Genomic DNA, 13,071 nt, shown 5'->3' with positions numbered 1-13,071 from the left:
GGCCCCCCCATCTCTCTCTCTCTCTCTCTCTCTCTCTCTCTCTCTCTCTCTCTCTCTGTGCAGTATGTGTCTGTGTGTTGTGCATGAATGGTTGTCACCTCTGTAGGGAAATTGGCAGCAGTCTCCTCCTTTAGAATCAGTCCATCTGGCGCTTGGGCAACGCGCCGGCCTGACTCTGCACTTTCTCTTACACACACAGACAGAAACACACCCAAACCCGCGCACACACACACGTGCAGCACACACACACACACACACACACACACACACACACACACACACACACACACACACACACACACACACACACACACACACACACACACACACACACACACACATGCCTCCTCACCTTCTCAGTATTCAAAGTGTCATTGTAGTGTAACAGCCCATTCCATCATCTCAGATGTTTCTTCCTAATCAGGCTCTGCCACCACCGGCCTAATGCCTTGCTTATGGCTGTCCATCGATTTCGATGATGACGTTGCTCCAAGAATGGTTTATGGGGGGGTTGCGTTTGTGCCATTGCATGTGACTGTACAGGCCAATGCGTGGCAATGCGTGCCCTGCACACACACACACACACACACACACACACACACACACACACACACACACACACACACACACACACACACACACACACACACACACACATGCAGTTAAATGTATATCTCTCTCTCTACACACACCATCCCGCTAGCCCTCCCTTCCAATTCGGCCCCACCTACAGTAAGCACCTGCTCGTTCCTCCATCCATCTACTCTGACTCTTTCAGGACTATATGGCTTTACTGCTCTGTAGCCTCTGATGTGACGCGATTATGATGAAACAGATCCAGAGACCTGCTGACCCCGTGTCATGGCAGAGAAACTACACAGACGGCGTGAAAGCTTTTCTACTATCCCAGGGAATTGAAATGTGTTCCGTCTCTGATGGGGCTGCTTATTTAGCTGTTAGTTTCCTAACGGCTCATTTCAATAGCCATTTCGCGATCAATGTCCCTCCCGTCGGTTCAATGAGAGCTGTTTGATTTCGCTCAATTGGTGAAGGTCACGCACAGAAAGCCTTTCCCCAGAACATTGAAGAAAAGTTGTAACCCCCCCCCCCCCCCCACTCACTTCCAAACTTTGTTCCATCTCAACCTAGGCAGATTAAAGTGTAATGAATCACTTTTAGATCCTTCCCCTGACTCCCTGCTTTCTTTCTTCACCCATTACAACCGGGAAAGCATCTGTGTCATTTTAAATTTTAACCATACTTTGGCTATTCAAAAATAGCAGATATACAAGCTCATAGCGCGTCACTTCGTGCCGCGCTACGAGCTTGTAGATCTGCTATTTTAGTTTTTTTTTAAAAACGCTAATCTTTGAATATACTGTATTTTTTTTTTAAGCGAAAATGTTTAACTCAAATTTTTGCTTCTGGGGGTCTCTGGAACAAAATATTTTTGAGATGCGGGTCCGCGGCCAAATTCATATAATTTTGGGGGTCCTTGACATGAAGTAGTTCCACTGACATAGAAACATACGTTTTTCAGAAAACTGTTGGGATTTAGAAGACATTAGTAGACGCCAACCTGCTCTCCTCTTTGTGTTCGGTGTTCTCCTCCTCCTTGCTCCTTCACACTCGATGGCAAATTCCAATCACAGTTGTCATTCATTCTCTCCACGTCTCTCTTTGTTCCTCCTCTCTGCAGGTGCTGGAGGCTGGTCTCCTCTGAACTCAGACAGGTACCAGTGGTTGGAGGCGGACCTCGGGAGGCGGACTCAAATCACCGCCGTTGCCACGCAGGGCCGCTACGGCAGCTCCGATTGGCTGACGGCCTATCTGCTTATGTTTAGCGACACGGGACACAACTGGAGACAGCACAGACAGGAAGATAGTATAGAGGTGAGTCTAGTGTGATGCTTAGTTACTGTATATTTTATAATTATTTACAGATACAGTACTGACTGGAAAGTAATGCCATTAACCCATTCAATCCGCATCTGTGTCATTTTAGATTTCTAGATATATAAGCTCATAGCGCGGCACCGAGCTATGAGCTTGTAGATCTGCTATTTTTGGGAAAGAAATCATGAAAATGTGTGCAAATCTTTGAATATATATTTTTAAAGTGAACATTTGTAGCTCAAATCTTTGCTTCTGGGGATTCTACAAATCTTCTAAATCCTAACAGTTTTCTGAAAAACTATTGTTGCTATATCAGTGGTGCTCAAACTTTTTCATTTCAAGGACCCCCAAAATTATATGTACTGTATTTGGCCTCTGACCACCATCAAAATATTTTGTAATAGGGACCCCCAGAAGCAAAGATTTGAGTAAAAATGTTTCCCTTTAAAACATATATATATTCAAATATTTGCACAAATGTTAGAGATTTTTCAAAAATAGCAGATGTACAAGCTCATAGTGCGGCACTCGGTGCCGCGCTATGAGCTTGTATATCTGCTATTTTTGAATTGCCAAAGAAATCTAAAAATGACACGGATGCGTTCCCGGATTGAATGGGTTAAAAGAAAGATTATGGCTCTCAAGACTGTATTAACAAAAAACAACCCATGTAGTCTAAAAACAAAAGAAAATAGAAATGCTACCATTAGCATTAATATTTCAAAGACGTACTTTGGGATGAATCGACTAAATCCACCGGAATCACAACCACAACAAACAGTGTTGACATGGGAATTGTAGAGGGGTGAATGCTGACATGCATTATGAATGGGGCATAGCACAGTGCTGCATACAAATGTGTTAAAGACACCTTATACTCCATAGCTACGGTAACGTAAATACTCTATATCAATAGCTGGTTTTTGAGGAACACTTACCTTACAAAGATTCAAGTTGAGTTAAAGGTAGGGTAAGTGATTTGCTTTGGTTAAAATAAGTGTTAAATAGCTCTATATTCTGATAGTACTCATTGCTATAGAGTGTTTGTTCAGTATTAGGAGTCTCCTTGTCTCTCCACCTCTTTATTAAACAGAAAATGCATTTTCGTTCCAGTTTCAGTTTCATTTCCAATTTTATTCAACCAGGACAGAGAACTCAATCAGGATACAGATTAAACAAGTGAAATTGGAAGTGATGACACTAAGAAATGAGCAGACAAAATTGGAACTGGAACACTATACAAATTAAGCTTAAAAATGGGTACTTTCTCCTGATTGGCTGAGATTTTGACACCTACCGAAAAATGTATTTTCTGTTTATTAAAGAGCTGGAGAGACAGGGAGACATCTGTTACTGAAAAAACACTCTATAGCAATGATTACTATCAGAATATAGTATTTTAACTTTTTAACAAAATACTTTTTGTTTTAACCAAAAAATATCACTTACCCTACCTTTAAATTCAAATACATTCTATAAGTGTCTATTATATTTGTATCTATATCATCCCTGGAGATGGGTGCGGCCTGCATTGGTAAAAAGGCTCATCAGGAGCTTTCCACCCTTCATTAACCATTTAAGACCTCTATGCAAGCCCCCAGAACCCAGTGGTTTCATTGAAGCCAAATGGACATGCTGGCCATTCATGGTACTGCAGGCCTGGGGCCTCAACATGAACGAGCGAAAACGGTTTCGACCAATGGGCTCGACTCACGAGCGTGCGCACGTGCTTGCGCACGGGGCTGTGCGCTTCTGTGACGAATTGGGCCCATAATAGGCCGCGCGGCCGCGCCCACCAAATTTCCAACCCGGAAGAAGGGGTGATTTAGGCCCATGCGCTGGGTGAGCAACTGAATGCAAGTGGATGGGAGGAGATTTTGGGTGCCCTCTCTATTATTTTTTAACTCTATGCCTCTATGTCATATGGCATATATAGTAAAAATGTACGATCGACAAGCTCACAACCGCTATTTTTGAAAATGGAGGAGAAGCGTCCGCCTATAATGACATGCCGTGTTGAAAGTGGTTAATATGCTGTAAGTGATGGAACAATAAAAGGGACCTTGCCAGGGCTGTGCTGACTGAATAGAGCAGCTGCCAAGTAGCGTAGATGCTTTTGGAACAGAGAACTTCTCTCTCTTTCCTTTATCCTCTGTCATTGAACGCTCGCTCCTTCTGTCCCTCTTTCTCTCCCTTTAAAAGTCGTTCTTCTTTATCTCCCCTGTTTTCTCCATGTTTGACTTTTTTTTGGTCTGACACACCTCTCCTCTCTCTCTCTCTCTCTCTCTCTCTCTCTCTCTCTCTCTCTCTCTCTCTCTCTCTCTCCCTCTTTCTCTCTCTCTCTCTCTCTCTCTTTCTTCCCCACTCTCACCCGCTGACTGAAGACTTGTCAAAGGCTGGTCATATTTCAAAAGGCGCTTCCCCTGTAAATGAGACGCCACTCGCTGCTCAACAGCAAACCGAGTCATTTTTCTTTAGCTCTCCGCTCCGCTGCCTGCACCGCACTCCTTCAATGTGCTGAGGATGGTGCTCGCAGCTCACAATTATGCAGCACCGGGCGCCGTGGTGGAAAAAATACTCAAATGTTTTACTTAAGTAAAAGTATCGATACTGCAATGTAGGAGTTCTCTGTTACAAGTCAAAGTCCGGAATTAAAAATGTACTTGAGTAAAAGTACAAAAGTATTGGTATCAAAATGTACTTAAAGTACCAAAAGTAAAAGTACTAAAATGTTTGAAAATAGCCTAGGTATAAAATAGGCTATTGCTATTTCTGGTGTGAGACACGGTGCACTTGTGTGAGACACAATGCACAACCAATTATACAGTTAATCAGGCTTTAGTATGTGTGTTGTAAGGATTTTGGTGGAATGCCCTTACATTCGGGATGATTCTCTGTGTTGCTGAGGTGTATGGAGTGGTGTAATAAAACATCAGTCCAAAGGCTACTTTCTCTATGCTCTGTTCTTTTACTGAACCGTCGGGCACTGGCCTACATGGGAACGATGCAAGTCAGGAAGCTCAAAAGGTGTTGCCCTGTGATACGTTTTGAGCTTGTAGATCTGCTATTTTTGTGTGACACTGTAGTATGACAAAGATGGGCATTAATAATAAAAATAAAAAAACGCATCTGTGTCGTTTTTAGATTTGAGCTAAAAAAAACATTATTTTACACTTTGGCTATTCAAAAATAGCAGATTTAAAAAAAAATAGCGAGTGCCGCACTATGAGCTTGTAGATCTGCTATTTTTGAAACATTTTGAAAATGTGTGCACATCTGTGAATATATATATTCTTTTAAAGCGAACATTTTAAACTAAAATCTTTGCTTCTGGGGGTCCCTAGAACAAAATATTTTGAGATGGGGGGTCTGCGGCCAAATACATATAATTTTGGGGGTCCCTGACAATTACGAAAACGGGGCTGTGTACTCAGGCCCCTCCTGTACTCCCTTCTCAATCATGACTGTGGGGCTCCACACAGCTGAAAAAACATCATCATGTTTGCTGATGACACCCCCGCACGACGTTGGCCTGATTACAGACAATGTTGAGACTCCCTGCACTACAGGGAGGAAGTGAGAGCCCTGACATCCTGCTGTCAGGATAACAGCTTCCATCTCAACTTCAAAACTAAGGAGATGATCGTTGACTACAGCAGGAAACACTACCCTTCCTCTTCGCCTTGCCAACTAGTTGTACGAGCTCTTGTTTTATTGGATCTTGTTTATTCTATACACTTATTTGTTTTAGCTCTTGCTCATTTGATTTTCCTATTCGTCTCATCTGTTTAAGAAAGTAGGTAGCTGATATATTGCACTTTTACCTTCCTGCACTAGGTATACTTTTAGTTGCTTGTTTTAGAAGAGAATGCACTTAAGACTGCTGGTGATTAGTAGTTTCGTTCCCTACCTATGTTGAATGCACGTATTGTAAGTCGCTTTGGATATAAGCGTCTGCTAAATGAATGTAATGTAATGTACAGCGACGGCGCTCAACCTGTGGGCTGGGGTCCACTGGCAGGCCGCGACGGTATAGCAAGTGGGCCCCCAAATAATTGTCAAGTTCCTCAGGGTTCACATCAGCGAGGTCCGGGGCTCACAAGCAGTGCCAATACAGCTTTTCTTCCTCCTAGTCACCTCAGCAATGGACCTATAACTCTGCTGCCATCTGGCAAATGCTACCAGAGCATCGGGACTATATTCAGCAGGCTCAGGAACAGTTTTTATCCCCAGACCGTGGGCCAACAAAAAAAAGGTGATATAGACTGACACAGGAATACAGTTTACAGATTTACGGACTGTACAGATGCTATCACACTTCTTTTTTCTTTTTTTTCCAGTATAATACTGCACTTTGAATGTTGAATTTAGCTGCCACCACTGCACAGGTATATCTACTTCCCACATGCCATAACTCTAATGAATAATTAAACTAGCCATGTGACTTGTCATTGCATTACCTGAGGGCAAAATGACAATGATATAGTCATACACACCCATACACCCAGGTTAATTGTGCAATACTTTATTCATACATTTCTTTTTTGTTTATTTATTCTTTTGTTTCTATTTAGCATCTCTATTCTTGATAGATTTAATACATTGGTCTATCTGATGCATATGCACAAACTCACTTTACTGCTGTGCATGATAGCGTCACTGTTTAATCTCTTGTAGGTAAAACCTACTCTTGTTGATTGTCATTGCTGTCATCGATTGTTCAATGTTACTGTGAACCAGAGTCAGATTTCTTAAAAAACACATTGTAAAAACATTTGAACAATAAACCTGATACAATATTATTATTGTTGTTATTATTATTATTATGTTACTGATGATGATAATAATAATACTTTTGCTGTAATAGCTGTATGTGTACAGTATCTTACAATAAACAATCTTGAATGCATGAACCCATACTTTGGATGTTTTTGTCACACAACTTGTCAAGTATGGAAGAACGGCAGCTTGTGCTTGAATGTGCGTGTGCATGTGCACACACCCACACAAGACCAGATTTCAAATGTGACCTTTGAGAGTTGGCGTTGGAGTGGGAGTGCTATTTGCTTGTCAAGCAGAGGATCCAATTGGTTTCCTAAAGCCAGCTGATTGGGGAAATGGAGGCCATTAGTCTTATAAAAGAGACTCAGGATGGGGGCAGAATAAGGCTAAGGGTATATTGATCAGTGGTGCCCGCGCGCACACACATACACACACACACACACACACACACACACACACACACACACACACACACACACACACACACACACACACACAGAAAACACATTGCACTGGTACTGCGTAACTTTAGCTCAGTTTAAATGGACCAAACCTTGAGGAAGTTAACAGAGGTCCAACTATTCTGCAGTTTGAACTCCAATCATTTCTCAGTATCAATTTCAAATGAATGATCAAATTATGATTGCAAGGTAGTGTAAATGGCGGGAGAGGAGGAGAAAGAAAGAAAAGAAAAGAAAGAGTAGTTAGGATCAATGCCTCTTTACTGCAGATGGCCTTGGAGGCGTAGCAGGTTAGTGCAGCATTTTCTCCTCTGACAAAATGTGTATAGAGCAACAAATACATCAACGAACTGCTAGTTTTACATCTCAGGGTTTCTTTATTGTCCTCCACTCTGCATCGCAATGCCTTGGGTTAAGTTCTGCAAACAAGTTCTATACACCCGCACGCACGCACGCACGCACGCACGCACGCACGCACACACACACACACACACACACACACACACACACACACACACACACACACACACACACACAGACACACACACACACACACACACACACACACACACACACACACACACACACACACACACACACAGATTTCTCACATAGCTATCTTTACGTAAGGCTGAAAGTAATTGCGTGCATGCCATGGACAGATGGACGGATGGGTGGATTAATGAAAAGAATGCTATGCTGGCTAACATGTGTCTGTGTGTTTGTCCAGGCTTTCCCAGGAAACAGTAATGCAGACAGCGTGGTGCAGCACAAGCTCCAACAGCCAGTGATAGCTCGCTACCTCCGCCTCATCCCTCTGGACTGGAACCCCAATGGACGCATCGGACTGAGGCTTGAGACATATGGATGTCCTTACAGTGAGTCCACTCTGCATCCTTATCATTAATTAGCGCAGTGATTCTCTTTCATTTCAAATTTTGATATGCGTTAGGCCAGGAAACCCCATTTAATAAAACTTCCATCTACAAACTACAATGTAAAGTCCTTGGGTCCATTTGGTTCCATCTGTACACTCTCAGAGACCCGTAAATCCATTTGGTTCCTAAGTATCAGTCATTTAGCTGCGGACGCCCTAGAACCCCACTCAAGGACCCCTGGGGGTCCCCGTACCCCGTGTTGAGAACCAGCCTACCATGAAGGTGTCCTGTCTGCTTTGAGATGGGGGCTGGGAGCACTTGTAATGACAGCGAGAACGCTGGCACAACACTCATGTCTCAGCTATTAGTCATTACACACCAGATGAGCTATATTAGAAGTGTCATTAAAATCAGACTGCGAATGCTATTTATTATTGCTTTGCCTATTTTGGCTACACATAGCATATGGTGCAGTGTAATTTGCTTAGTCTTGTGCTCATTATCCCTGTCACAACAGCCGAAAGTGAGGACGCACTTAATCATTGTCCATACATGCTGTGTTTGCTTGAATTTCTGCTTTCATCCATAAATGTCCATTCTGTTGACGACTGGATTTCTCCCCTCCTGGTTGCAGAGTACAAAAAAAGAACATTATTATTTGTTCGGTTGTTTATCATGAGTCTAATGGCGGTGGTGATGAATTAAGTTTGTAGTGTTTCAGCTGTCTGGATTTGCTTGCTTTTTGTCCCCTTTTCAAGGAGCCGCACTAAATTATGATATGAATGTTTGGATGTAGTGGGCGATTCAAATTGTCTTAACTCTTTAACTGCCAGAGTAAATAGTGTAATAGTGTCACCCCACTGCCAGCGAAAACGAGCGATTTTGCTGTACCTTTGAAAAATCATGGAATATTTTTCGTGATCACCGTCCTCGCGGCGATCGCCTCATTACACGCACGGGGGTCTCATAGAATCGGGGGGAAAAAAATCCAGTCCAGTCTTGGTAATCGATTCCATAGTTATGGCCAGTTGAATGTGGCTTTTTTTTGCCAAAAGTACGCACTGGCCTTCAAGTGGGCGTGCCTTCAGATCAGGAAGCAGGCCGCGCTTTACCCAATCAAATGTAGTGGGCGGGATTTACTGTCTGTGGTCTCGCTTACCACTGAAAACAAACCGAAACTCATTTAACAATAGCGTCCTCGGAGCAGACAAAACCACGTAAAGGTATTCACATTTTAACTTGCTCTTTCATCATAGAAACAAGTGGGCTTATAACCAAAACGATCCATGTTCTCTGGGAGAAGTGGTGTTAGTGTTCCGTGTAGAAATATTGTTTGTGGGAATGAAAACATAAGCGCACCACTTGCTTGGAAGTGGAGCGCTGAAGGCAGACCAAAAACCCGGTTTCCTTGCGCACGGGTGCTCCATCGACCTCCTCCCAGAGCCAAGTGAAAGAGTAAAAAACAGCAGAGGGCGCTGTTTTTCCTTTTTATTTGGCGATGGGTTCCCAGATTGATTCTAATATAACGTGAACAGACATGTTCTGCTAGACGACTGTACAGTACCTTATCATTAATAATGAAAATGTATTTGAGAGAAGACAAAGCAAAATACATGAATGTTATGTCCATTTAGAAAAGTATTGCAGTCTGGCAAATTAGAGTGATGGCCATTGGCTCATAAGCTAGTTGAATAAATAAAGTAGTTATTGTTCTTCAGTTTCACTTTCATTACATAATAGCCTATGCCAATTAAATGGTACTAGTCCATACCCGGTTGAGGCATCCGTAGGGGGATATGCGCACATGATCTGGCAACCCGGTAGACATTCATCCCATAGCTCGCAGGGCCATCCCACAGCTGGGCAGCCGTAACCATGGCGACATTCTTTTACATAAAAACGCGAATAAACAGCTGACAGTTGGGGAAAACGAAAAAAATTGCTTCGCAGTTCCGATTTAAATCAATTCAAACTGGTGACGATTTAAATCGATTTCATAAAAACATACATCGCGATGCAACCAGCAGAGGGCGCAATCGAGTCAGACTCCCTTCCTTGTTCTCCGCCTACTATTTTGTCCCCTCAGGGCCACCATAGCTGCTCGGTCTCTTCTTCACTCACTCAACGGCAGGCTATGAACGGCAGAGTGGGGTTCACGTCCTCTCAGGCTATGAAATCTAAACAACTGGGCGATCGCACTGCATAAAGAGGGAAATGTGCGTTGCATGTAAACATGTTTATTTGATTGATGAATAGCCCAAACTATACCGTTTACCCCCTCCCCCGTCTGACGACGTTGTTAGCTGTCTGATTTAAACTCTGTAGGAAACATACAACTGATAGGCTTCTAATGAAAACGGCTAATTCTGGAGCGCCTCGGTGCGGCTGTAGAGTGCAATGAATAATAATCTAATTTAATAATTTAACAATTGTATCAGACCGCTGACAACGTCAAACTCCTTTCAACACTGTCTTTCAGATATATAGTGAATTTCATTGATACTAATCAATTAATTCTTATCTAATCTCATTTGGAGCAGTTTAAAACAGTTTCCCTTATTACATAAATGTGTTGTTTTATACAGAATGCTGAGAATGTAGCATAGATAAAAAAAATAACTTGTAAATCCCAAGGCTAAGCCTTAGTTTGTTTATAATGTTTTCTTTATAATTTATTTCATATGGGATATATGTTTTAAAATTCATTTATTTCATAAGACTTATATATTTAAAGTTATTATTTTACAAATAAATGTCTTAATGTGTCAGTTAATGCATGTGTCAGTTAATGCATGTACCTCATGAATAAAAAGGCTTTATTTAATTTAATATATTAAAAAGAGGATAAGAGAAAATATAGTTTAAAAAAAATACATGATTTTTGTAAAATAAATAATCAAGGGTTTTCAGTAATTTGTCTGGAAAAAAAATGTGCTAAAAAAATCGTGAAAAATCGCATCGTGAACCTCGAATCGTGATTCGAATCGTATCGTGAGTTGAGTGAATCGTTATGCCTACCAGCCACTGAGTAGAACCGGGCAGAACAATTTTGGTCTCACCACATTTTGGTCTCACCGGAGGTTTGTGGAATTATAGGAGGATAGTGATAGCTAACATAACACAAGTGTTAGTTAATGTCAGTTATGTTGACGTTTGCTGTTGTAAGGGAAATACTAATGCTCCCATTGGCTATACATTTGATTTGATTTATTTATTTAACAATTTAAAAAAATGCTTTTTGGTTAAGGTTAGTCATGTCTTCATGGCACTGACTTGATCTTATGATCTGACATGATCTTAGGCTCTCAAATCATGTTGAAAAGCCTCACAATTTTGGATTATTATTATCTGAATCCATTTTTCCCTCTATTTTGTGGGACGTTTTGATTAAGGAAATCAATTATGGATGAACTGATTTTCTATTTAGAAGAGCAGATGCTGCTGCTCACTCATCATTCTAAAATAATTATTTTCTCTGAAGTCTTAACAAGAAAGGGATTACATCAGCTCTTTGCATATAAATTACAATTTCTTCAGTTAAACTGCACATGCTTTGGGAATTTTAGTACACATCAACAAGCTTCGGTCCTTGGATCATAAACATTTCAAAACTAAATGCTGTTTAATAACACTGTTTCTACCTCACAATTTACAGGCATTTTAGGCATTTAGCAGATGCTCTTATCCGACTTACAAGTGTGAGATCAGAGTACTGAAGCCTAGTCAACAATTGGCAGGGTAAATGGGCACACAAGTGGAGTGAAAAGAAAAACAATTCAGTGCTTCAAAGAAATTCTACACTAGGATAACAGGTAAATATCAAACCTAGCATCTGTCTAAACAATATGCTACTTAAATAACATTCTTATCATTTCTGGTCAAGCACCATATCTGCAAAGTACTGTATACCTAGCATCTATCAAAATATAGATGACAAGAACGAATCTAAGGAATGAGGAGTACCAGGGAGTGAGGTCTGACGAGGTGACCACGACGGGAAATGGGGAGTGAGTGTGCAGTCCTGAGTGAGAGGGGGAGGTCATTCCACAGCTTGGGCGCCAGGAGGGAGAAGATTCTGGGCAGCATGGAGCACTGGCCATGCAGAGTGTTATAGCAAAGAGATGGACAGACATCCTGTGTTAGCTGATCTTTAGATATGTGCTCAAATATTCAGGAGGTGCCAGATTTTACCACATTAAATGCCATACATTCAAATACATCCAAATGTAGTTATTATTTGAGTCTAGAGTGAGTACAGATCTAACGATACCTCTCTGGTTTTTCATTATAAAGTCAGGACTGTATCATGTTCTGGAGCAGTGATTCCCAACATGTGAGCCAGGGCCGCGAAGGTATTCCAAGTGAGCCATCGAATAATTGACGAAACATCAAGATTTGAATGATAATATAACATTCATGTTTAAAAATGTGATATTTTAAATGAGTTATCATTGTGACACCGATAAACAGTAACATAAAATATACTATGTTGGTTCCGTTGATCCTTGTCTGAACAGAAACGATTGATTGATCATTATAAACATGCTCTGAAAATGCACGCAAAGCTTTTGTGATTTTCAAGTGGGCCCATATTCAAAAAAGGTCAGGAACAACTGTTCTAGAGTGAATTAAGGTCTGAGCTTGGGTGCATTGCGGTGTGGTTGTAAATGACAGTCCTAATGATTACCGTCCTGTGTTGATTCGTAGCCTCGGACGTGGTGAGCTTCGATGGTGTCAGCAGCTTGCACTACAGTCCGAGCCCGTCCACCATGGAGCTCATTTCCCTGAAGTTTAAGACGCTGAGAAACACGGGTACACTGCTGGTCGCCGAGGGACAGGAAGGACACAGTCTCATTCTGGAGTTGAAGAAGGGGAAGTTGCTGCTCCACCTCCAACAAGGTACAACACTGGGATCTCACAGTAGATGCACACTAAATTCCATAGTGTTAACTAGGGCTGGTCAATTACAAGAAAATATATCGAAACCGATATTTTGAACCAATAACCGACTTTTATCTTGCTCATGTAGGTTAATTGAATAATCGAGAAACAGG

At 41.6% G+C, this 13,071-nt stretch overlaps 1 protein-coding gene across 1 annotated transcript in view; it reads left to right on the top strand.

Moving 5' to 3' along the window:
* The window catches only part of LOC308086986 (contactin-associated protein-like 4), a gene marked incomplete at its 3' end in the record, with an annotated part of 149,545 nt that overhangs the window by 42,557 nt on the left and 93,917 nt on the right, over nucleotides 1–13,071 (top strand). The window contains exons 4-6 of the mRNA XM_080430626.1: nucleotides 1,700–1,893; nucleotides 7,870–8,017; nucleotides 12,725–12,916. Of these exons, the coding sequence (XP_080286752.1) occupies nucleotides 1,700–1,893; nucleotides 7,870–8,017; nucleotides 12,725–12,916 (534 nt within the window). The remainder of the gene's footprint in view (nucleotides 1–1,699; nucleotides 1,894–7,869; nucleotides 8,018–12,724; nucleotides 12,917–13,071) is intronic.

This window comes from Gymnoscopelus braueri (assembly GCF_963280865.1).
Source record: "Gymnoscopelus braueri genome assembly, chromosome: 6".
In the NCBI taxonomy this organism is placed as follows: domain Eukaryota; kingdom Metazoa; phylum Chordata; class Actinopteri; order Myctophiformes; family Myctophidae; genus Gymnoscopelus; species Gymnoscopelus braueri.
This window is presented reverse-complemented; position numbering and strand designations above follow the sequence as displayed.